Source organism: Carcharodon carcharias, chromosome 5, assembly GCF_017639515.1.
Source record: "Carcharodon carcharias isolate sCarCar2 chromosome 5, sCarCar2.pri, whole genome shotgun sequence".
Classification (NCBI taxonomy): Eukaryota; Metazoa; Chordata; class Chondrichthyes; order Lamniformes; family Lamnidae; genus Carcharodon; species Carcharodon carcharias.
Window position 1 is genome coordinate 84,066,631 of NC_054471.1, and position 25,751 is coordinate 84,092,381.

Consider the following 25,751-nt stretch of genomic DNA (forward strand, 5'->3'; position numbering starts at 1 on the left):
CTGTCGAGCCCACTCCGCCATTCAATACGATCATGGCTGATCTGAAGCTTCAACTTCATTTTCCCGCCCACTCCCATATCCATAAAATTCCCTGAGATATCAAAATTCTGTCTGTCCCAGCCTTAAGTGTGTTCAACGATGGAGCATCCACAACACTCTGGGATAGAGAATTCCAAAAGATTCAAAACCCTTTGAGTGAAGCAATTTCTCCTCAACTCAGTCCTAAATGATTGGCCCCTTATCCTGAGACTCTGCCCCATGTTTCAGATTCCCCATGTTTCAGATTCCCCAATGGAGATTAAAAAAATGATTTCACTGTTATTGGTCCAGATTTTGCATGGGCAATGACTGTAAAGTTCTCAGTGATCACCATAACTGCCTGCTGGAGAAGCCCAGGGACTACCAGAGTACACAGACACTATAGCACATACATTCAGAAGTTGCCAATCTCTACTGTTGCTAAAGTTCTGCAGTATCAATCATAGACCTGCAAATTAAAACCAGAGATTCGGCAGTGGCAAGAATTGGGTCTGATTATCCACTAATGACATATTATTCTGACCGAAAAATTTTAGGATTGATCTTTCGAGGCATTAAGAACCTCCTTTCACTTCACAAATACTTAATGAGGATACCGGCACCGGGATGGAACTTTCAAAATGCCTGAGACTCAGGTAGATTTCTTAACTCTTCTCAAATTATATTGATCAGACGTTTTAACTGTTCAGACTCAGATTGACCTGGCTTTTTAAATGCTTTAACATAAACTGCTTTTTAAAAATATACATTTGACTTGAAATGTTTTATGTAAATTACATTTTAAACATGAATTATCAGACTTTTTGAATGTTTCAATGTATTTCACTTTTTAAAATGATTCATCCAACTTCTTACAAAGGCATTAATTCATGATTTACTATAATGATTCTGATCAAATGCATCTCATTTTTAAAAAATATGTATAAATTAATAACTTTTGTCAAATTAATCTGATTTCAAGCTTTGTTCTATTAGCATTTACCATGACAAATACAGCAGCAGCTTGGTTTTGGCAGAGTCTGTGGCCATGGCTTCTAGTAGTTGCATCATCTGATCACTTCTTTCTGCCTGTGCTAGAGAATGCTGCAGGGCCACACTGAGGCCCACAGCGTGAGGGAATCCTCCCTCCTCAGAGCTAAAATTCTCGTCCACAAACCCCCCCCCTCCCCATCCCAACAATAACATTAGACAACCTCGTGGCTTAGTCTGAGGTCAGCAGCAAGTGCCATTGCTTCACCACTGATCGCAAAGTCTCATTGGCTTTTCATTCCAGATAAAACAAATCCTAATATTCTTGTTGAGGCACAATCGAATTAGTGTGGTTCAGTGAAATTTTCTATTCTTTAGATTTACAGTAAATAATCAGTGTTAACTTATTAACAAAGTAGAAGCAAAAGCAGTCAACTTTTCTGCACTGGTTAATAAATGATAGTGAATATTTAAGTAAAATAGTGAATCGCTCACCTTGGGTCCGGGTGGACCTGGTGGTCCAGATAGTCCTGGAGGTCCTCGATCACCCTGGGATTGAAAGGAAACTGCATGTCATTACCCACTGTAATTACGGAAATTTCTGTCATGCACTGTTCAGAATCAAAGGCAACTCTCAATTACTGACCAGTGAAATACATTTGAGTCAACCTGACATACTGAGGTGCATCTTAAATGGATTGCAAACCACAGGAAAAATTATTTGCGGTATCATTTTGCAAGTTGCCATTTTGCTTGCTCTATTTTAAAGAGTGATTACAGGCATCATTGACCAGAAAATCCCAGACCTATTAGGAATCCCACCTCTTGCCCTTGCATTGCATATTCACAGGGGTGGTTCCAGGGCTATGTAAAGAAGATATTTCAGATGAAAATGAAGAATGTGCACATTGTAACAATTTTTTATTACACTGTTTTGTTCCCCCATTCATTTTGGAATTGACTGCTTCACATACCTGCATGCAATAAAGGAGTCAAGCAACTTAGTCTTAGACCTCACCCAGCTCTCTGAATCAGCTTCCAGGTGTATAAGAATGACCTAGATATCATGTTCCCACCACATATCCCTTCCCCTCTTTGGGGAAGTAGAAATTCCCTTGTTCGTCTGGACAGGCAACAAGAAAAAGGTTGCTAGTGCCACCTCCTCTTGGGAATGGAACTGAGATAGGAAACTTAACATCCTGAGGGAGTACCGCAATGGCACTCTATGATTTCTGTGCCTTTTCATGACTTTATTTTTATGCCGGTCTTTCCCATTTCTGTTTTCTTTATTTGTTATCAGCCACTGGAAATTCACAGGATTTAATACCAACAAGTCTCAAGACAGACAAGAGATTAGAGTAGCTTTATTTTTCACTCCACAAGGTCTTGGCTATGTCAAACCAATTCCCAGCTGAGGCCAAGGTGGTTAATGTTTAAAAAGGAACAGAGAAAGTATCTTGCATGGGAATGAGAGTGGTGGTCTTGGAGCTCAGTGCAGATGAGATACTCAAATACTTCATGGAACTCAATGATTGCATTTCTGAAGTGGGGAATAATGGAAATATCAGGATGGGCAAATATTCTAGCGTTTACTTGATGATCTTTGAGAAACAAAGTGCTTAAGTATACTAATTAGTTTTTTTAAATTCCTTCACGGGATGTGGGCTTCGCTGGCTGGGCCAGCATTTATTGCCCATCCCTAATTGCCCTTTAGAAGGTGGTGGTGAGCTGCCTTCTTGAACCGCTGCAGTCCATGTGGTGTAGGTACACCCACAGTGCTATTAGAGAGGGAGTTCCAGAATTTTGACCCAGCAACAGTGAAGGAACGAGGTTATTCCCAAAGACCCATTAATGAGGTCAATGGTAAGAATAAGGAGCACGCTTAGACAGTGTGTACAAAGGGCAATGGACAATTAACAGAAAATAATCTGAGGACACAGGTAAAGTGATCTCAGAGAAAATTAACTACCCAAATGATGATCACTTGTTTAGAAGTATACTGTTCCACACTCTTTTATAAGATCTGGAGATGTCCAAGGCAGTGGCAAAAAGTTCAAGAGAAGCACAGGTCAAAGGCATCACTGATGGAATTAGCAGCCTGAAGATCATACCAACAGTATCGGAGAATGCCAGAACAGCAGGATGGGTACTTTGAAACTGTCTGCATCTTTTAAGAACTTAAGAACCAGTGTAAATTTAATAGCATGGTTAGGTGAACACAGCCAAATTCCAACGGGGAAGTACAGATGGGCTGTGAGACCAAAGAGATGATATGGGACACTAATATGCTCTGAGGCACGTACTTTAAGGACATTTGATACTTCATTTTGTCCCATCCAGAGTCTTACTGCAGTCTAGAGAACAAGGATAAGCTGAGTTTGGTCATAGAGTTGCAACAGTACGGAGAAATGGAGGGAGGCTCTTAACTAAAATCAAGCTAATTGACTCGCTTTCTCTTTAGAAACATATAACATCAGGATAGAAGAGGAATGGAAAAGCAGATTCACATGCATTATGGTAATGAAGTAAGTGACAACTGGAGAGGCAGAAAGACAGAAATTAAGACTTTTAGCAGAAAGACTGAGGGTGAAATCACATTTTGTGGCAGTCATATTTTGGTGTGCCATTAGGGATCAAACATGGCATCTGCAATGCACATGTAGACTTATGCTGTGAAGAACACCGGATGCCTTTTTGGTAAAAGTGTTAGCCTGTGCGGGGTTCATGTTTGCCAGAAGTATGTAGAGCAGACAAATCATGGCACAATTAGTGTGCATGAAGAGCCTTTCCCTCAGCAGCCTGACTTAAAGAGATCAGCAATGGCTTACAGGTAAGTTGCTGGTTGCTTTCTTCTGATTGTTGCTTTGACTCTGCACATTTTTGGTGCTTTCCATAATTGTTTAAGTTGCAAAAGTCTACACCGAGTGGAGTGGCAGGTATTTTTTGCTGACTTCAAGGCTTCTGCACAAAGCCGATACTTCCAGACATTACCCATGGAATACTGCATGACTGGGCAATGAGCAGAGGCCATGCAGAGCAGGACAAGCTGCTAGAAAGATGGGGAGGGGGGGAAGAAGAGGTCTCTCAGCAGGCGGTCATATCAACCTGTGTTGTTCAGGGAGAAATTCTCCTATCTAACCCTCAGATATGACCAATGTTTGAAACTCTGTGCTTCAGTAAGGATGCTCCCACTGAAGTATTCCACTGGCTACAGGCACAACTACAATCTCAAAGTAGGGTGAGGACAGCATTGCCCGTGGCTGTGAAAGTGGCCATGGCCATGAATTTTTATGCATCTGGGTCCTTCCAGACTAGAGCAGGTGATAATAGCAACATCTCGTAGTCTGCCATCCACTGTCCTAAAAGGGAGATCGCTGAACTTATCTATTCAAAGAGAGTTAACTTAATTCCATTCCCTCTTGCTAGAGACAAGCAGGTGGAGGGATTGCAAGGTTTGCAGATTTCCCCGTAGTGCAGGGTGTCATTGGCTGTATGTATATCGCTTTGCAGGCACCACATGTCAACGCTCCCCTACACCAGAACTGAAAGTGAGTCCACTCCATCAACATCCAGCTGTTGTGTGACCGTAAGCAGCAGATTCATGGCCAGTATCCTGGCTGCAGTAATATCCTTCATTATGTTTCAGTCTGCTGTATCAGCTGTGTCTGACCACCATGACAAACAGAGGGCTACTGGGCAACAAGGCTCATGACCTACACAGACATGAGCAGCATGCATACAGTGGAAAACATTAACCACGATCTCCTGCTGATGTGTGCAGTGGGGTTAGTGCTGGCGGCACAAAGGAAGAAGAGTTAGAAGCTGATGAAATACGAACAGCGAAGAAAAGGGAACACAATCGCATGCAGCTCCCCCTCCAAGTCACACTCCATCCGGACTTGGCTACATATCATTCCTTTATCCTCACCACAATTTCCTGGCTAACCTCATAGCCTCACTAGAATCAGAACAAGGCTAACAGCAGTTCGATTGTTGGATGAGCAGTGAAGCTATGCAGAGCAGAATTGGGGAAGCAGAGTTGTAGTTTTTGAGCTGAATAATGAAAATATCTCAGACAAGTACCACTACCATTGATGAGGTGCTAGTAAAATCTGAGACCAAAGGCATTCTGCTAACCAAGATCAGAAAAGGACAGTCTTGGGCATGGAGTAAGAAATAATGATTTACAAAGTCTGATGCTGATGGGAAAGGTTGATAGTAAAAGAAATCGAGGTAGACAAAGGGCGAACTTTCTAAAGAGCCTCGCAAACCGGATCATCCTGGAAACTGGATCAGCAACAAAGATGATCCACACCTCTAGAGCAAGATTGACATGGAGGTCCATGGTTGCCAACACCCTCTTAGGGTATGGTACTGAGAGAGAGAGAGAGAGAGAGAGAGAGAGAAAGAATTCCAGAAGACAGCCCATCACAAAACTTCTCATGGGAGCTAGGTATGGGTAATAAACAAGGCCTCATTTGCACCACTTCATTTCTTGAACTAATAAAGACAGGCTTCAGAGAGGGAATGAAGTGAAGTGATAAGGAATGTGTACAAAATCAGGATTTGGGGATAATGGGGCAAGCAGATGTACCAGTCATTTCATCATTCTGAGTGTAACATGGATAACCACAATATTCCTTCTTTCTGTGTTGGAGCAGATTAAGCAGACTGGATAAAACAACTGATAATGACGGAAAGCATAGCCACAAGAAAAAAGCCACTGATACAATGAGTGCTACAAATTGATAGAAAGTATGTCCAGGCACAGGAATGTTCAGTTACTTGATAGAAGAGCCAAGGTTGGGAATAAAGATAATAAAAGGATAAATTCACAGATATCAGTCCTGGAAAAGAGCCACAATCAAAAGGAGAGGGGTAAGGAGATGAGAGCGTTGTAACCCTATCCCTGCTCAGTGCTTCCTTTGACTGACGCTCCGCACTGGCAGTATCAAAGTACTGAATTGACCTATACACAGCCAAAAAGTAATGCCAGGTTCCAAGTGTAGGCAGGAAGCCCTACCTCAGACAATAGAAACTGAACAAGAACCATGACTAACCACGTCTGATTAATGTATACTGCATAAGCTTAATAACAAAAACATTAACAATTTGTTAGTGTAACAGTCACACTTCACCCTATATATTCATATATACATGAATAATCATTTTCCCTCAGTTGTAACAGCAATGAGGATTTACAAAATGTAAAGAAATAACAGTGGAAAAATGGTAAAAGAATAAATACTCACTGGAAAACCAACACGACCAAGTTCACCTGGAAGTCCAGATGGACCAGGAGGGCCCTAAGGCAAAGCAACACAGTTTAAGCTGAATGCTCTCTGCTCATTGTGGAGCACCTTAAAGGTAGGATTAACCAATTAAAACACTCTAAATTCATGCAGTGGATCATGTGGCATTAGGAGCAAAGTTACTCCTCCTGCAGTGCCTTGCGAGCAACAGACATCTGATTGATTAAAAAGTACATTAAAGCCTGCCTCCTCCAAACTGTCCACTGAAACCAATGACCGAATATGGTGGGCAGTGCGCCCCTCAATCCTCTGGTAAGTCACCTTCTGCTGGCAAGGTCCTACTGGTGGTGTCAGGAAATTCCATCCTCTATCCCATTGATATGGAACATTTCAAAACTATGATTGGCCCAATTTCACTTTCTGAATTGGTTTTAACCTTGTCACTGTCGATGATATTTCAAACTGCCTCAGTGGGGTAAATGCCCTGCATGGTACTGAGGCAAAATAGATCAGAAGAGGCTCAGGTTCAATATCTGGTCTACTCAGAATTCCATTGGGTGAGACACAACAATTCACCTTGCAGTCTTTGGGCCAGCCGGGGGGCAGGGATGGGGGGGAAAACAACCCAGATTCCCACTGGCCAACAATTCCTGATGGAAAGCATGTGGGTGGATAATTGGTGGAGAACAGGATAGGGTTGTGCTCAGACAATCTGCTGACACTTCACACCAAGGCTCAGACAGGAACAGATGTCTGTTAGGCATGTTACAGAGTTCCTGTGGGAATACACCCTGGTATGAATCTTTGCTATCAGGACAGGTAGAGTAGAACAGGAGAAAAACTTGAACTCCCCTCTTTTGGGTGGTTAAGCTGCTGGCACAGTGTACAAGAGCTTTAAATGACGGCTACACGGAAATATATGGAAGCAGACCACTGAGCCCCAACTGGCCTGTATTAACATTTACCTTCCACACGAGCAAATAAACCCAATGACATTTATCCTTTTCCTTCAGCCCATCAGACCTATCCAGTCTGGTGCTGAATAGTGATGTAAAGCAGCAGAATGGGGAGGGGCAGCAGTCGATTGGGTGCATTGTCAATCCCCAACAGTTGGGGGAAGGGTGCCTGTGAGGGAGAATTTTAGAGCCCTCGTAGAGGGGATGAAATGGAGACCACTTGCTGGGGGAGGGAATCAGAGGTCTGGCAATGAGCAGGAGATAAACCTACAGCCTGGTAATGGAGTGAGAGGTCTGGTGGTTTTGGGGGTGGGGCAGGAAAAACAAGCAGCCTGATGGTGGAGAGGGGGGTAATGGGAGGTCTGGCAGTGAAATCAGAGCGGGGTTTCGGGGGGGCCTCAATCGTGGAATCTCTTCAGGCAGGCACCTGGATCCAGAGGTAGGTGGGCACCAAGCCCTCACCTCAATATGCTCATAGCCAACAGCTATTAAATTTGAAAACTGGCACATCAATGAGATTCGCAGACTCATTATCATATTTAAAGTTCTAACCCATCCAGCTTACACCTTTAGTTTTACCGAAAATGGATGGGTTAGAGTGGGTTTGGGACTGGAAACGGGTTTTTGAGATTTTATTATTTTAACGTTAAAATTCGCGCCATAGTTTCTGCCTCAGCCACTAACCCTGGAAATGAATTCCACGGCCTCACAACTCTGTGTATTCTAAACCCCTTCCATGTAATTCTGTATCTATGGCATCTCACTCTAGGCCTCTTAGATACTGAAAACAATCTGGTGCTCTTGATGATACTCAACCATTCACATTCTCAGACATGTTGACCACACTGCTCCATGATCCATGTTGTTATGTGATGAAAAGGCCCAGTTTTTCCAAACTTTTCTTCATATTTCTAATTCCTCTTACCAGCAGCATCCTACCTTCTACCTACTTAAAGCTTCCATCTCCTTCTTGTAGTATGGGGCCCAATACTGAATACAATACTCTAAACTTCCTTAAGGTTCCTTACAGGCCCATCATTACCTTCCTGCTCTTCAATTCACTACCTCTTCTGATAAAACACAATGGTCGGGATTCTGTGGCCCCACCCACCACTGGGATCTTCCAATCAATGGACTTTTGGCTGGCCTGCCGCATCGGCTATGGCAGGTCCCATCACAACAGGGCTGGAAAACCCCAGCCTATGTTATGAACAGTGGAATGAGTTCCTGGTATTATTCAAGTCACACCATTTTGAAGAGGTACTGAGTGAAGTCCTGACAATGCAGCAACCTTACCAGTGGCCTGGCTAGGAGATACTGTGTGGTACAGAGAGACTTCAAAGGCAAACAAGGAGAGAATAGCCATCATAACTTTATATGATCATCAGAAATCGCAGCAGGAGTAGGCCATCGAGCCTGTTTCACCATTCAGTAAGATCAGGGCTGATCTGATTGTGGCCTTAACTTCACATTCCTGCCTGCCCCCCATATCCCTTGACTCCATTGTAGATCAAAAATCTGTCTAACTCAGCCTTGAATGTATTCAGTGACCCAGCCTCCACAGCTCTCTGGGGATGAGAATTCCAAAGCAGAGAGAAAAAAAAATAGCCCCAATAAAAGAAAATTAGGACAGTTTTATTACGACACATAGTGGAAACCTGCTCACATTTCAATAATTAACCAATAACTTGCCACATCCATTGCACAGTCACTTTACTTACAGGTGGCCCCGGTTCTCCCTCACCCTGCAAACAAAGAACAGCAAACATTTCAATGGAACAATTTTTGTTTAAATTGGCTTTTTTTTAAATAAGTGAAGGAATCTATTTCTCTGCACTGAGACAAAAGCAAACTGGAATTGGCAAACAAGCAATTAAGTGTTTTGCTGACTACAATGTATCTCCATTCTCTTCAACTACAAACCCATTCCTAATCTTCCTCACCAAGGCCTAAAAACAAGTCGTTAACACCCACCACCCCCCCGCCATCCTGCCCCCAAACTCCATGTCCACTTTGTCCATGAAACCCCTCAGTCTTGACTTTCATCATCCCCCACCCTCAAACCGAGGCTGCTCTGTTTGATATCACCAATAACATTGTGTTTGAACATGCCCTGAGCACAATATTTCACCTTTGACCTGTCTGTGAGCTTTAATTTCTAAGGTCAACCATCCTCCTCACATTCTCCTTTACCCCTCTGATTCAGCGATGTGTCATTGTCCCTCTACAGTTTGAGTCCTGCTTGCTATGTATAGTAGCACATTGACTGAAGCAGTTTTCCCTTGTCCACCAATCTGCATGTGCCACAGGCTTTGTTCTCGGTCCCCTGCTATATCCCATTTGCATGCTCCTCTTGGCAACATTATCCATAAACATGAGGTCCTACTTTCATATGTATATCGGTAACACTAACTTACCCTCTCAGCTGCCACTGTTAACCTACCCCCATTCACCCCTGCCTGTGCCCTCGATTGTTACCATCATATCAGACTGTCTACCCATTATCAAGTTGTGCTTTATGCAGAACTCCTTCCATCTAAACATCAGCAACGCTGAACTCCTGCTGTTTAATGATTAACAGAAACTGAAACTTCATCTTTCTTTCTGGTTTCTCACACAGATCAAACCAGTGTGAAACCAAATAGTCATGTTTCACTGTGAGTTGAGTTCCAAATCACATGTTCAATCCATCATTACAATCACTGATCTCTGGCTCTGAAATATTGGCCTACGTTACTACTGAAAACCTCATTCACACTGTCATCATATCCTGGCTTGACTTTTCCAAACCACTATTCACCAAACTCTCGAGTGCCACCAGATACAAACGCCAAATGGTCCAAAATTTCACAATCCGCAGTATCCCAACCACCTCCGTCCTCACTCATCTTCACTGGATACCCATTCCCAACTATATTGTCTTCAAATTCTTTGCAGTCATTGACCAATCCTTCCTTGGTCTCTCTACACCCTAATTCCACACCCTCTTCTAACCAGACAGGCCAGTATTTTGAACTCCGACCCACTGTACAACTTTCTTCCTTCATCAGTGATGGAGTCATCATGTTGACCCCACAGTCTGGAATTCTCTTCCTCAACCTGTCCACTTACCTGCATCTCTCCCACCATTTTCAACAGCCTCCTAATGCTTCAGTATAGACCTTGGTCATTTCCCCTCTACTTATTCGATGCTCAATGCTATTTAGCCATCCTCCCTGCATCCCCCATCAGCCAGTGCCCAAATTACTTATAAAGGACATTGGGTCATTTTGAAAAAGTTATATTACCATATGGGTGCAAGTTGTTGCCAGATTTCATTGTATCAGATATTCTAAGGTCTTGCCAAAATGATTATTCTGTAGTTAAGTATAGAAAGCTATTTCATACCTCCAATTATTTTTTACAGAACACTAACTTTTTATAGTCAATCTATTTTGTGATTGTAAATATTTGGACTTACGGGAGCTCCATGAGGTCCCACTGTTCCTGGTTCACCCTAGAAAAACAAACAAGTTGAATTATCTTCTTTTTCAGTAACATGAAAGGTAATGCTGTAATGCTGTTGCTTTGGTTCAAAGTTTGCCACATTAAAATGATGGCCCTCTATTTGACCTCTCTAGATATTGGAGCTACAATATACCTGGGGAACAGACAGTTCCTGATACAAAGGAGTGGAAAAGACAATGGAGATTAATGTTTATGAGTCACTACCCCCTTTACTTTGCCTGGAAATTTCCAGAACTTCCCCTAAGAGGTAGGTTGAATGCAAGGATATGCTAATAAGGCAGATAGGTGACTGCCTTTCCAGGAGGTGCAATGATTATGAGGGGTATCGCGGAAATGGGTCTTAGGCTTTTTCCCCAATCCCACTGCAACCGAAGGATTAGAGAGAAGAAGACTGCAAATGTCAAGTATCAATAAAAGTGAGTCATTTGTAAGGAAAAGGTTCTTTTTATATTCATTTGTTGATATTAACTTTAGATTTTATCTGAGCTTTTGTTAACAATGTTCCATTGGTGAAAGGGATTCCAGTCAGACAACTGGAGATTCAACACAGGCCACATGCTGCCTTTGTTTGATCGACTTTATGAGTTACCATAGATTTTGCAGCTGTGGGACATGTTTAACCATCCATTCACAAAATTAAAATCTCAATAGCCCATACTGCTAACTTATCCAAGAATGTTAATAAGGAATGGGATCACACAATCTAACTGCCTCTGCTTAAATTACTTTGTGAGTGACAACTCAGTCATGATAAAGTATGGGGAGTGATTCTTGTTAAAACTGAAGTTATTGCAGCTAATTGGATTAGCTGAAATCAAAACATATACTTTCTCACAAAAGAAAGATTTAAAAGTTGATTGTTAGGTACTATGGACTTCAATGAGTTTTGATCAGACATTTCCCTCAAACCTGAGAATTGTAAAAGGTAATTTTTTCAGTAACTGACAATAAGGGAAAGTACTCATAGGTTTTTGTTATTAATAATAGTTATACTTTTTAACTTAACATTTGTTAGTGCCAATAAATGCAACCGATTATCCTGCAGAACTACTGATAAGGGTACAACTTATAAGGGCACCCATTTCCTAACACCCTTTTCCCTTCAGGGATAACAGGCCAGAGAGTTAGATGTTAGTTTAATATCAAGCAATCTATAACACCCAGTTATTAAGAACTTGCCCCCCAAACCCTCTTATCACACCAGCACATTCCTACTGAGGAAAAATAGGTTGAAAAGAGAACCATAAAAATAATGGCCCAAATCAATCAACTACCACCCTCATCTCTTAGCCAATGCCAACTGAAATCTGTGTTCTGAAGTAATGCTCTACCAATATATAAATTTATATCATCGTATAATTCTGCAAGGTCAGTATAAGCCAAACACAACACTGTACCATAACATGTACAAGCACAAAATTCTGAAAAGATCCATATTAAGAAAATGGGAAGATTTTTCACACTCTCTCTCAATTGTCTGACTCCATAGCAAAAATATTTAGATTAAATTAGGAACACTTACTCCATTCTCCCTAATTCCACACATTTAACTCCTAACACTCTCAGGGTTTATTATTAAACTAGAAGGCAAAGTTTTCTGGTCCCAGCTAATTGCAGCAGTGACTTGGAAACTATGGACACTATTTATGGTGATGGCATTTATAGTGCAATGAAGGAGGTAGGAACATTTAACCCCTCGAGTCTGTTCCGCCATTCAATGAGATCACAGCTGATCTGAGACCTAACTCCATAACTTTTCCCATATCCCTTAATATCTTTGGTTGACAAAAAGCTATCAATCTCAGGTTTAAAATATACAACTGATCTGGAATCAATTGCCATTCGCAGAAAGGAACTCCAAACTTCTACTACCTTTGCGTGTAGAAGTATTTCCTAATTTCACTCCTGAAATGTTCGGCTCTAATGTTTAGACTCTGCCTCCTGGTTCTAGACTCACCAACCAGCAGAAATAGTTTCACTCTATCCACCCTATCTGTTCTTTTAATATCTTAAAACCTCAGCCAAATCACCTTCTAAGTTCCAGGGAATATAACCCTAGTGTAATCTCCCCCAGTAATTTAACCCATGGAGTTCAGGGATTACTCTAGTAAAGCTACACTAGACTCTCTCAAAGGTTAATATATCCATTCTAAGGCATGATGCCCAAAACTGCTCACAATACTTCAGGTGTGGTCTAACCAGGGCTTTATACAGATGAAGCGTGACTTCTATCCCCTTGTATTCTAGCCTTCAAGATATGAAGGCCAGCATTCCATTAGCCTTTTTGATTATTTCTGTACTTATTTTAATGATTTACGTACCTCGATGCCAAAGACTCTTTGGACCTCCACTGTTTCTTTCATCTCTTTAATGTAATCAATTAAATCTCTCTCATCAACACCACTACATTTGTTCCAATGTCTGAAACAATACTCCAATGCGTTAGCCTTGTCTCCCCTCTGCAATCCCCTTAAAGTGGTTTCTCACTTGGAGTATTGGAATTATTAATTTATCCATAAATCTCAGTAGGTCTACAGAAGACTGAATATTTGTCCACATGCTTTGTGTAATAGTACTGACCCACATATTAGCTTATACAATTATCTTACCACTCTAATCTGTCTCATGCTACTGCACCTCTTTCTGTAACACAGAGCAAAAATGCATTCCCTGTGATTTAATGAAAGTTGTGCACACAGCTGCAGTTTACAGAAAAATCCTTTCACTGTTCAGCACTCATTACTTACCTTTGGCCCGGGTTGTCCAGGGGTTCCTGGTGATCCCTCTTGTCCTGGTAATCCCTGTACATATGTGGAAATATCAGAAAAAAAACATTAAACCACTTTCACCAATATTTACCCTCATCTTCAGTAACTGAAGTTTAAATATTAGTTAATATCAGCGGGCATTCTTTTCCCAACTTAGTATAAGGTTATTAAAATCTCAGGAATAAAGAATGTGATAGTTCTAGTTCTCTCTGCAGTAAGTGTTAGTTTGACACATTAGCAAGCTGTTAACGTGTATTAAACATTGTGCACTAAACGTCTACTCTCACCTCAAGTTTAAAATTGTCATCCTTACTTCCAAATCTCTCCATGGCCTTACCCCTCCTTAGCTCTGTAATCTCCTTGCAGAGGGCAGTTAAGACTCAACCACATCACTATGGGTCTGGAGTCACATGTAGGCAAGACCAGATAAGGTGGCAGATTTCCTTCCCTAAAGGACACTAGTGAACAAGGTGGGTTTTTACAACAATCAATGATTGTTTCATGGTCTTCATTCCTGAAACTGGCTTTATATCCCAGATTTTATGAATTGAATTCAAATTCCACCAGCTGTCGTAGTGGGAGTTGAGCCCATGTCCCCTGAGCATTCGCCTGGGCCACTGAATTATTGTCTAGTGACATTTACCACTATGCCACTGTCTCCGCCCCCAGTTATGATTTGGTAGCAAGTCAATTATTTTTTAAATTTTCAAAACAAAGCCATCCATGGGGGATGGTGGGTGGGACAGGGTGGGGTGGGTGGTTGTAAATGAAGGTGGGGGGACAGTAACTATTTGCAACCTTGAGAAGGTGAGGGATTGTTTTCCAGACAAGCGTCAGTCTGTTATCATACAATGTTGGCATAGGCACATCTCCTACGGGTCAGTGATTAGCAAACGCCCTGCGAGACTTTTCCCAATTCTAATCCAGGCACACTGAGATCAGTTGAATCCCTCTTCCTTGATTACTGACCTGTTTAAGATCAGCTGGACTCAATACAGGTCTGGAATGAAACCTGGGCCTCCTGTTTTGTCTAACTGAATAACATAGTGCAATGTGCAATTACTCACAGATCCATTTAGGCTATTCAAATAGACAAAAAAACACAGCAAACATTTACCCTGATAGTCTACAATAACTTTGGAAGAGGATGCACAGACCAATTGATGAAAAAAAGCCTTAACGGTGTTTTCCTGCTTCTTCAGGATTTTTGTGGATATTCTGCCAAACTGACAGTAGGTAATCAGAAATATCGCTGTGGACATTATATCTCCTGGCCTTCTTACTTAATAGCACAAAGAAGCCTACCTCCTCATTATAGAGTTAAGTTTTCCAAATATCAACTTGAGTAAGTTACAACGACTGCTCATCTGACAACAACAGCAACAATTTGCATTTGTAAAGCACCTTTAGTCCCAAGATGCTTCACAGGAGGATTAACAAACAAAATTTAGCACTTTATATATCCCCTATATTTGGTTAGATGTTTATCATAATAACCTATATCAATCCGCACATGTGCTCACTCTATATTTTTTCTCTTGCGGTTTTAACTGTGGCTAAGTTGATAGCACACTAGCCACTGAGTCACAAGGTTTTGGGTTCAAGTTCCGCTCCAGAGCTTGAGCACAAAATCAAAGTTGACATTCCAGTGCAGTATTGAGGGGGTGTTGAATTGTCAGAGGTGTCATCTTTCAAGTTGTGATGAATCTTGTACTTTGTAAAAAGCTTGTATTTATGAAGATGTCATTTTAATCCAAAGTTAAAACAAGGTAATTCTGGAAAGAGGGTAATTGGATTTCCTGGCTATGGCATCACTTTTGAGAATTAGATTATGGCTGAGGGTGCTATGGGGCTGAAAGCTAGGTTAAAAAAAGAGCTAATAAAAGCAAATTGGTGGTGTCATGTTGCAGCCTGTTATAATGCAACAGCACAGTTATAGTACTCCTGGCCTGTTCAACAAAGCTTTCTGTGAAAAACTCAATTTTCTGTTTGACAGTAAGAAAAAAATAGAACTGCAGAAGGTCTTGGTGAGGCAGAGTAAGCTAAAAGGAACTGAATCCTAAAAGTGGTATGATTAGCTCAGGCATGCCAAACAGCTGAGTGGTTGTACCAGAAGTGACCAGACTGTGAACCAGGGTGTTGTTGGTTGGTCAGTTGAAAAGGAACTCTGGAAAGCTAAACCATCAGGACTGAATTGATCTGAGTAGGAAAGGATTCATAGACATGTGCCTGGTAAATGTTAACCATATCACTGAAAGTGTCAGGATTAATCATGGGATCCTACCATACCAATTTCATAATGCAGTGTGCTTGGGATGAACCTTATTAAATGCCTGAGGTTGAGTGGATTGGAGAATTTCATCAACTTTGCTTCCAATTGTCACCTGTCCCTCACCTTCATATGTCACCTGTCCCTCATCTCCAACTCGATTTCTCCATTTCCATTTCTGGGGATAGACTCAACCAATAACCACTATAAGCCAATGTTACTCTAACAACACTTCCTCACATCCCACTTCCTGAAAGAGGCCAATTCCATTCTCCCAACTTGTCCTTCACATCAGTTCTGCTGATGCCACCTTCAACACCTGTACTTCTGATATGTCTTTCTTTATCCTCAAACAAGGATTCTCCCGACTGTAGTTGACAGGGCCCTCAACCATTTTCATCCATTTCCCTCCCTCCCAGTTCCATAGTTGGCTTCCTTGTTCTCACCTTCCACCCCACCTGTCTCCACATTGAATGGATCGGCCTCTGTCTTTTTGTCACCTCCAGAGTGGAACCATGCGACCAAACACATCTTCCCCTGCCCTCTCCATTCAGTATTCCAAAGGTGCAGTTCCCACCCTGACACCCTGGTTCACTCTTCAATCTACCCCAACAGCCACTCCCCTCTCCATGGCACCTTTCCACAGAACAGCAGGAAACACAACACAATAACTGTTCTTTTACCTCCTCCCTTTCCACCGTCCAAGCTTCAAACTATCCTTCCAGGTGAAACAGTGATTCACTTGTACTTGTTTCAGTTTAGTGAATTGTATTCTCTGCTCAGAATCTGGTCTGTTCGAAACTGGGGAGGACAAATGCAGTTTGGCTGATCACTTTCCAGAATGCTTCCATTCAGTCCAGAGTGACCCTGAGCTTCCAGTTGCCTGCCATTTTAATTCCCCACTTTACTCCTGCTCTGACCTTTCAAACCTCAACCTCCTGCACTGTTATAATGAAGCTCAACAGATGCCTGAGGAACAGCAATTCATTTTTTGATTAGGCATCTTATGACCTTCCAGAATCAGACTTGAGTTCAAGAATTTCATGCCCCCATTTTTCTGGACAACTGCTGTTAATGATCAGCAAGCCTGGTGAAGGTCATTGGCCTGAAACGTTAACTCTGTTTCTCTCTGCACAGATGCTGCAGGACCTGCTGAGTATTTACAGCATTTTATGTTTTTATTTCAGATTTCCAGCATATGTGGTGTTTTGCTTTCGAATTGTTGGTAATGGTTCTGCAATCTCCCATTTACACCTCCTCTAAACCCATCTTCTTTCCCTCTGTTGTCCCATAACCATGCACCATCTTCACTTTTGTCACTTAACCTCTCCTACCTTCAGTCTTATTAGAAACCTTCCCTTTTGTGCGTTCCTCCCCTCTTTCTTTCCCTTATCTCTGTACTTGCTTAAAACCCATTACATTGCTAATTTTTTACCAATTTCAATGAAAGGTCATCATCCTGAAACATTGGCCAGAATTTTTAGGATGGCAGGGTTTCCCTTCCTGCCATCCGATGAGTTGGCAAGGAAAACATCCCCGCTAACACTGTCTGCCCCACAGTGATTTCACACTCCCATGGGCGTTAATTGGTTGCAGGCAGGACTTCTGCCCCTAACTCGGGAGGAAGTCCTGCCTTAGAGACCTGCCAGCCAATCTGATTTGCCAGAAGCTTTCCAGCCCGTGTAGCACCAGTAGCTGCAGTGAGCAGGGCTAGGATTGCAATCAGTCCCCAGGGTCAAAGTTCCGGGATTCCAGGAACAGGTAAATTTTGGGGTCTCTGTGCAGGGAGGGTAGGGGAGGCCTGGGGTTGGGCAGATGGGAATTCGGGTGTCAGGAGAGAGGTCAGTCAGGGAGGGAGGTCCTGCAGTTATCAAACCTTATGTGGGGGGGCAGCCAGTGTTAAAAGGGGGCTGCTGATGGAGACACAAGCCCCCAAGGCTTGAACCTCGACTTATTTCGGACTTCCCCCAAACCCCTGAACCCCTTCCTGCCAGCCTGAAAACTGAGGCTGGGTGGGAAACAGCCCTTAAGTGGTCACTTAGGGGACTCAATTGGGACATGGCCCATCAAGGCTTTACACGCTCCAGCCAAGGCAAACAGCCTCTCAGCATTCTCTACATCAAGCCCTCTAAGAAGCTTTTATGTTCCAATAAGATCACCTCCCATTCTTCAACTCTGATTACAGGCCCACCCTTACTTCAATCTCTGCTCATAGAACTCTTATCCCAGAAATTAATCTATTCAACTGATGTTTTATAGTAGTTTTATACTCCACCCCATTGCAGTAAAAGCTTACATGCCATTTGCTTTCCTAATTGCTTGCTGTAACTATATGTTAACTTCCTGTGATTCATCTATGAGAACATTCAAATCCCTCTGAATAACAACATTTATTAGTCTCTTACCTTAAAAACAACCCTGCTTTTCCATTTTTCCTCCCAAAGTGGATAATTCCATGTTTCACCATATTATATTCCATTTGCTACCTTCTAACCCAATCACTTTGCTAGTCTACATCACTTTGCAGCCTCTTCATAGATTCAGAGAATGGGTTATAGCACAGAAGGAGGCCATTCAGCCTGTCATGTCTGTGCTGGCCCTCAGAAGGAGCATGGTCTACAGGGGGAAGGCAGGGGAGTGGCATTCGGTGATTGGTCCTTCAGAGAATAACTACCTCTATCAAATCTTTTTCTGTCCTCCTCACCACTTACCTTCCTACATGGCACATTCAATTTATGGCATTTCAATTTTCTAGCTGTAAAAACCGATTCAATTAAATCAGTATTACACATCATTGGAAATCCAGTGATGCAGAGACTTCATTTTGTGTTTGCCCCATACAATAAGTAGTCTATGCTGGAATAATTGACAGCAGTGCAAGCTGATGTTTCAAGTGCTGAGGTCAGCACTTCCAATTCACTACACTGCCTCTTCTCCAGTCATTAAAATCAATCCAATCAAAAGTTCCATGTTATTTGATACCAACTGACACTAAAATCTCAGTAATTGTTTGTTCTGTACTAGCTTAGTTGTCTGTGGAGAAAAACCATACTAAAATGATTTTGCTTCACAATTATTACAATTGCTGGTGATAATTATTGCAAGGAAGTATTCTCACTGTTCCAGTCTTACTCTTGCAGTCAAGTAAATCTTCGAGTTTATAAAAATGTAATGCTGAACAAGAAAAGACTTGCAAATCATTCCCTCCGTGGATCTCGTATCAAGTTTCAACCAGCAGAATCATGCACCTCCAGCCAAGAAAATCCTAGTATAGGGATAGTGAACCATACTTGGACTACTCTACCTCCAGTGAAGACATTTTATAGGAAACTTAGGAGCATAAGCACATAAGGAATAGGAGCAGGAGTAGGCTGTTCAGCCCTGTGAGCCCATTCTGCCATTCAATGAGATCATGGCTGATCTTTTACTTCAACACCATTTTCCCGCACCATCCCCGTATCTCTTGATGGTGTTAATATGTAGAAATCTATTGTTCTCAGTCTTGAACATACTCAGTGACTGAGCATCCACAGCCCTCTGGGGCTGGCGGGTGGTGGTAGTTAGAGTTAGGATTAGGCAAAGTGCTCCTGCCTGGAGCACTGACCTCCAAGTCTGCCACCGGGAGGCCGCCTCCAGGCAGTCAACTATCCCCCACTGCCTATGAGAAGCTGGAGGGATTTTCCAGTCAGTCTCCTTAAAGGCCTCAATAGGCCCACTGTTTGTGGGCAGGTAGTCCCAGTTGCACATTCTGCCTCAGGAAAATGGCCCGGAGTGGGATGGAGTCAAGGAATAGGCATGCGGATCGGTGGTGCAAAATTACACGCCCGCCCTCCTCTATTCCCACACCTGATGAGCGCTAAAAATCCTGCATAGGAACTCTGAACCCAGCTGTGATAACCCTAGGTAGCACCAAAGCCAAACAGCCTTCCAGGAACCCATCCCAAACCTCCTCATATCACCAAGTATGTTATAAATGCAGCTGGTGACAATGCTGTCTGTTGTGAATGTACCGTTGGAGTTTTCTTCTCTCCCTTCATTGGTTAAGATCCTATGAGCCAATCAAGGAAATGTTGGAAACATCCAAGAGTGAACTTCCACGAAACAGCTGCTGAAGACAGGAATGCTGGGGCCACACAGGGGACAGGTGCTTCAGAGCATAAACAAGACTGCTGAGAAACCATGTTACAAGCTTTGAATTTACCATTAAGCAATACTTCAAGAGATGTGCTAGTTATTGGCCCACATTTTGTGGTCAGCAGCACGGGAACAGTCGTTCACCTCACTGACATCTACCCACAAAGTTCTTACAAGCTTTAGAGCGCAGACTAACTCTAATCCGGTGTCAGATCCAGCGCTTCTCCCTTTGCAGGGGATCTATGGCATCTGTGAACAGGTCGACAAACAGCAAGGCTCTACAACCAATCAGACTGAAGAATTCTCACTGAGCCACTCAGAGATTATATCAGGAAGTATGAAACAGGAAATATAAATTAGATTTAAATTTAATAGAAAGCGAAATAAAGATTGGGGAAGAAAGATGAGAAAGAGGGAAGGAGTTAAGAGATTGATAGAAAAGGATTTTTAAAAAAAAACTCCAACACTAATTATCATTTAAGGGAATGAGATTCCACATCTGTAAAATTAAATTTTCAAGGCCAGAGAGGCTGTTCAACAATAATTATCAATTATCACCCCGTTGAAGACTCACTTTCTCCAGTTCTAAATTTCTCCGCTGTCTTTAGGGGAACTAGTGGGCAACTTTGTGCCATTACAGTAATTTCAATGCTATGTTTATCAGTGAGGATTGTAAAAGTGCATCCTGTGAAGGAATGGGATATCTTCATTAGAAACTTCCAGATTTCCTTGTTTGACTGCATATATGCAGATGCCAGAAGTTGGTGTCTGATTTTCTTCATAATAACAGTGAGTGCTGACAACCTCACCATTATTCCCAATATTTATATAACACCTTTAATGTAATGAAACACCCCAAGGCGCTTCATGGAACATTATAAAACAAAGCCTGACACCAAGTCACATAAGTAGTTTGAGGTCAGATGACCAAAAGTTTGGTCAAAAAGAAGGTTCTAAGAAGTGTCTTAAAGGAGAAGAGTGTGGTAGAGAGATGGAGAGGTATAGGGAGGGAATTTCAGAGCATGACTGAAAACATGACCACCAATGGTGGGGCGATTATAACTAGGAATTCACAGGACGCCTTATTTAGAGGAGTACAGATGTGTTGGAGCATTGTGGGGTTGGAGATAGGGAGGGGCAAGACCATGGAGGGATTTCAAGACAAGAATGAGAATTTTAAAATCAAGACATTATTTGATTAAAAGTCAATGTAGGTCAGCGAGCACAGGGGAAGGAAACTTGTTGCAAGTTAAGCCACTGGCTGCAGAGTTTTGGAAAGCTTCAAACTTACAGAATGTGGGAGACCAGCCAGGAACATGCAAATCCTGAGTCAATGTTTACCTTTCACAATTTATATATATATTTTCTTGAAATAATTAATAATAACTAATGCTCCATTTCTCTCACTCTGTTTCTCTCTTTCTGAATGTATGCAGGGAGTGAAATCAGAAAGTTGCACTGCTGCACCTGCATTCTGAATTGTTCCACAATTTACAATTATTGACATTCTCAAATCCATGTAATAAGATTACTGAAACATGTATTAGAAAAGTTTTTATCCAAACCAGGACTGAAAGTGTTAAATTATGAGGACAGGTTTGTAATCCTTTAAATATAGAAGGTTAGGGAGTTAATCTAATTGAGGTATTTCAGATGATTAATGGACTTGATTGAGGCAGATAGAGAGAAATAGTTTTGTCTTGTGGGGGAGTCCACGCTAAGGAGGGAAACCTTAAAATTAAAGCCAGGCTTTCAGGGGTGATGTCAGGAAGCACTTCATCACACAAAGGGTATTGGGAGAATGGAACTCTCCCCCAAAAAGCAGTTGAAACCAGGATGCAATGGAAAATTTCAAAAAGAAACTGATAAATTTTTGTTAGGCAAGGGTATTAAGGATTGCAGAATCAAAGTGAGTTGATGGAGTTAAGATACAGACTAGCCATGATCTAACTGAATGATGGAATAGGCTCAACAGGCTGAATGGCCTTCTCCTGTTCCTAAGTACTCTCAAAATTTCCATTACAAGAACTTTTGGTAAAATTAAAATTTAGAAAATGTAATTAAAGGATGTTATTTTAAAATTCCTAAATGTAGTTTCTGCAGAAACAAATCCCACATTTTGTTGCACCAAATGAGGAATGTCACCTGCAAGGAAGGCAGTCTGGGAAATTTCAGGTGAGTGAACAACGATTATCCAAGAACAGGGAGTAGTGGGCTGGGTGCATGTAAATATTTTTTACATGCACACCATGTGAGTGACAGTCGTTGCTGGGAGCAGTAGATTGTGGAATTGCTGTTGTCATATACTCCTTCCTCCTCAAATACCCTGTACAGACTATACCAACTGCAGTTCCGCCCTCACATCTTTGCATTTTCTGTGCAGTACAATTAATCATTAGGTTGACGCTATTTCAACACAGCTGGCTGGATTCCTGTGGGGTAGTTTTATAAATCTGCACTCCAGGTGCAAAGTTTCAGTCACCAGTTGGGCATTTTGGCAGACATCCTCCCAACATTCATTTCAAATGGGCAGAAAATCACAAACCCAAACTTCTGATGTACAGCCATGGCAGATAAAACTCAAGCTAGGAACGCAAATTCCTAAAGTGATCTCTCTTGACTTTTTCTCATTGAATTGAATAATCTGCTGCTTTGAATTGTGTTACCCTTGCAGTCACACTGCCATCTAATTACTGGTTCTGCTTTTGCACATTGAGTGTCATAACGACAGGGTACAGAAAGAGACAATTTATACAGGACAAACAGTGTTAAGGAAACTTTTAGTAACCTAAACTCAAATGTGGCTCCATTCGTGAACACAGCACTGCTGAGCTCTAATTTACCATTATATATATATCAGCCTCTGCTGATTGCTATAAGAGAGACTGTATTTGGGTGACCGACAGCTTGCCCAGAGTCCAATGAATTTTCCGGAGACCCTGCTTCAGCAAGCAATGATTAGACCTATGTTTAGATGCCTGAGTTCAAGTGGACAGGCTGCTCATTGTGTGAAGCTTTGCTGCTGCTGTTCCATGTGCAGTTTGCAGACTGACTGAATGACAGCTCTATCAGCCTGTGTATTCCTGGTTTGGTTTAAATACTGTCAAAGAGAGCTTTGTGGCCACATAATGTGATTAGAATCTATGTTGTAATGTCATACAAGAGGAGTTCTAAGCAAAATGTCTGTGCCCAAACTCTTTCAAGGAAACGTTTTTACAATGTGAAACTGGCTAACACCAGGTGGTGGACAAAAATCCCTATAGATATTTTCTTTTGTACTATTTAGGGGAGACCATCGCGTAGTGGCAATATCACTGGACCAGGAATCCAGTCTAATGTTCTAGGTTTATTTCTTCAGTTATCATTTCAATCTGTCCCTGTGAATTGCCACAATATTCTGAATGTGGTAGTTACAAGTTACAACTATCTTGCAACATAATAAGTCTTCTGTACTTCTTTCTTTTGGAAAAAACACTTTTTTTTAAGCTGGCATTTTAGCTCATGATTTGCATCAACTCTTGGGTCAAGTTACCAACCCTCCAGGAATCTGTGATCAATCTCTAGAATGCTGGTAGAACAACCCAGGAGTATTCCATAGGGGTATTAAAACAAGACTGTGTGGTTTGTTAATTATGGAAGTATTAGAGGTAGGAGAAAAGGTTGCTTGACTAGGTTTAGGCCATGTGATTAAACCTCCAGCAATATACCCAATTAGAGTTGGGCAATCGTTACACGTGAGGAACAATGCTCGGAACCTTTTTTTTCCCAGCCTGTTTCTCCTTCACATCTTCCCCCAGGCCCTTGGCTCTTTCACTACTGGTCTGTATTTTTAAAGAAAAAATCACTCTCCAATTGATCTTTAAAATATACAAGAGCAAATTACTGTGGATGCTGGATATATTCAGCAGGTATTCAGTTTAATAGTTCTGATGAAAGGTCACAGAGCTGAAATGTTAACTCTGTTTCTCTCTCCACAGATGTTGCCTGTCCTGCTGAGCATTACTAGCATTTTCTGTTCAAAATATATAACCTGGTAACAGAATTCTTTAAACTCCTTGTGTTTACTGTTGCCATCTCTGGTTGGGCAAACTCCTGGAGGTTTTATCATATGACCTGATTCTAACTACCCCACCCCCTCGCTTCCACCATTGGTTGTTCACTCTTAAACTGCCCACCTTTCCAGGTCCAACTGGAAGTTGAATAGATTTACCCTTACCTGATTGGATGATTTGTGGTTCAGTCCAACCCCCCCCACCCCCCCCCCACCCCCGCCAACCCCAACTCTTCCCATGTCCAATGTTTTTATAACCGGTAACTGAAATGTTCAAATAAATGAATCGTGGGAATGCACTGGGATTCTGCTCATCCTATGCTTTTTTTCTTGTCCCTCGGGCTTCCGAAGCAGTGTCTGGGAGATTAATGCCTGGAGACTCCAGGGCAATCCTGGAGGAGTTGGGAACCCTATCTATGTGCCATGACAATGGGGACTGATTGGCTGTGAAAATTCTTCTTGGCTCCTTCTGCCTTATCTTGGGTCAGGGGGACAAGAAGATTGGTGCATGGTTAGGGACTGAAACCCTCTCCCTGGCACCAGGGCTGATCCTATGGGGGGCACGGGGCAAATCAGTGTGTGGGGCCCCCTGTAACATTTTTAGACAAGTTTCCTCCGACGGCTAAACCCCTGAGTGTGCGTGTGAAAAGGAGCCCAGCAGCGTCCCAGCCACTGAGCACTCACTGGGTTACAAGCACGTCCTGCTCCTGACTGTGAAAATGGAATCGATGTAAAACTACACCTTGCTTCCGAGGCTGAACATATTCCGGGAAAGAATTACATCTGACGCCGTCATGCGGGGCCCGGGGCTGTCACCCCGACTCGCGTAGCCCAGGGACGGCTCAGCCCAGCACCCACCCCCACACTTGAGGGCCACGGAACACCGCCCCCCCCCCCAACCCCCACCCCCCCACCCCCACTGTCTGAGGGCCGGGTGAGACACACCCACTCCCCTGTCTGTGGGCCGGGGGAGACTCACCTCACCTACCTTCCCCCCCACCCCCTCACCTGTCTGAAGGCCGGGGGAGACTCACCCCCTCCCCTGTCTGTGAGCCGGGGGAGACTCACCTCACCCACCCCCTCACCTGTCTGAAGGCCGGGGGAGACTCCCCCCCTTCCCCTGTCCGTGGGCCGGGGGAGACTCACCTCACCCACCACCTCACCTGTCTGTGGGCCGGGGGAGACTCACCTCACCCACCTCCCCCCACCACCTCACCTGTCTGTGGGCCGAGGGAGACTCACCTCACCCACCTACTCCCCCCCCCCCCCTCTCCCTCTCCCTCCCTTCACCTGTCGGAGGGCTGGGGGAGACTAACCCCCCCCCCCTCCCCTCCCTCCCCCTATCTGAGGACCGGGGAAGACTCGCCCCCCACCCCCTCCCCTATCTGAGGGCCGGGGGAAACTCACCCCCCACCCGTGTCTGAGGGCCGGGAGAGACTCCCTTTCAGGATACTGTTTATGTTAACATCACTAACAGAGCAGCTCCTCTGGCCATGAAGTCAAGATTTTTATGTCTATTTTATATGGGTGTGGATCGGATCCTGTTGAAAACATACATAAGGGCACAAGAAAGGCCTTGTTTAAAGCGGAAGAGCTGGAAGTCACAGCCTTTACCCCTTCGGGCCCGGCTTCTTGAAGCCAATTCTCCAAGTGATTCAGTTTAAACAAAGCGCAAATCCTCCTGGGACGGAGTTAAAGAGCAGCGCGACCGCCTGGCAGACGCTATTTCCATTCTCCCCGGTACTTCCCAAATTATTGGCAGGCAAATGCTATTTTTTGGGCTCTTACTATGATCATTTCAAACTA

General features: G+C 42.9%; 1 protein-coding gene across 1 annotated transcript in view; it reads right to left on the bottom strand.

Annotated features, from left to right (window-relative positions):
* Positions 1-25,751, bottom strand: part of col9a1b (collagen, type IX, alpha 1b) — a 200,552-nt gene that overhangs the window by 102,102 nt on the left and 72,699 nt on the right. The window contains 5 exon segments of the mRNA XM_041187359.1: positions 1,504-1,557; positions 6,261-6,314; positions 8,938-8,961; positions 10,677-10,712; positions 13,471-13,524. Of these exon segments, the coding sequence (XP_041043293.1) occupies positions 1,504-1,557; positions 6,261-6,314; positions 8,938-8,961; positions 10,677-10,712; positions 13,471-13,524 (222 nt within the window).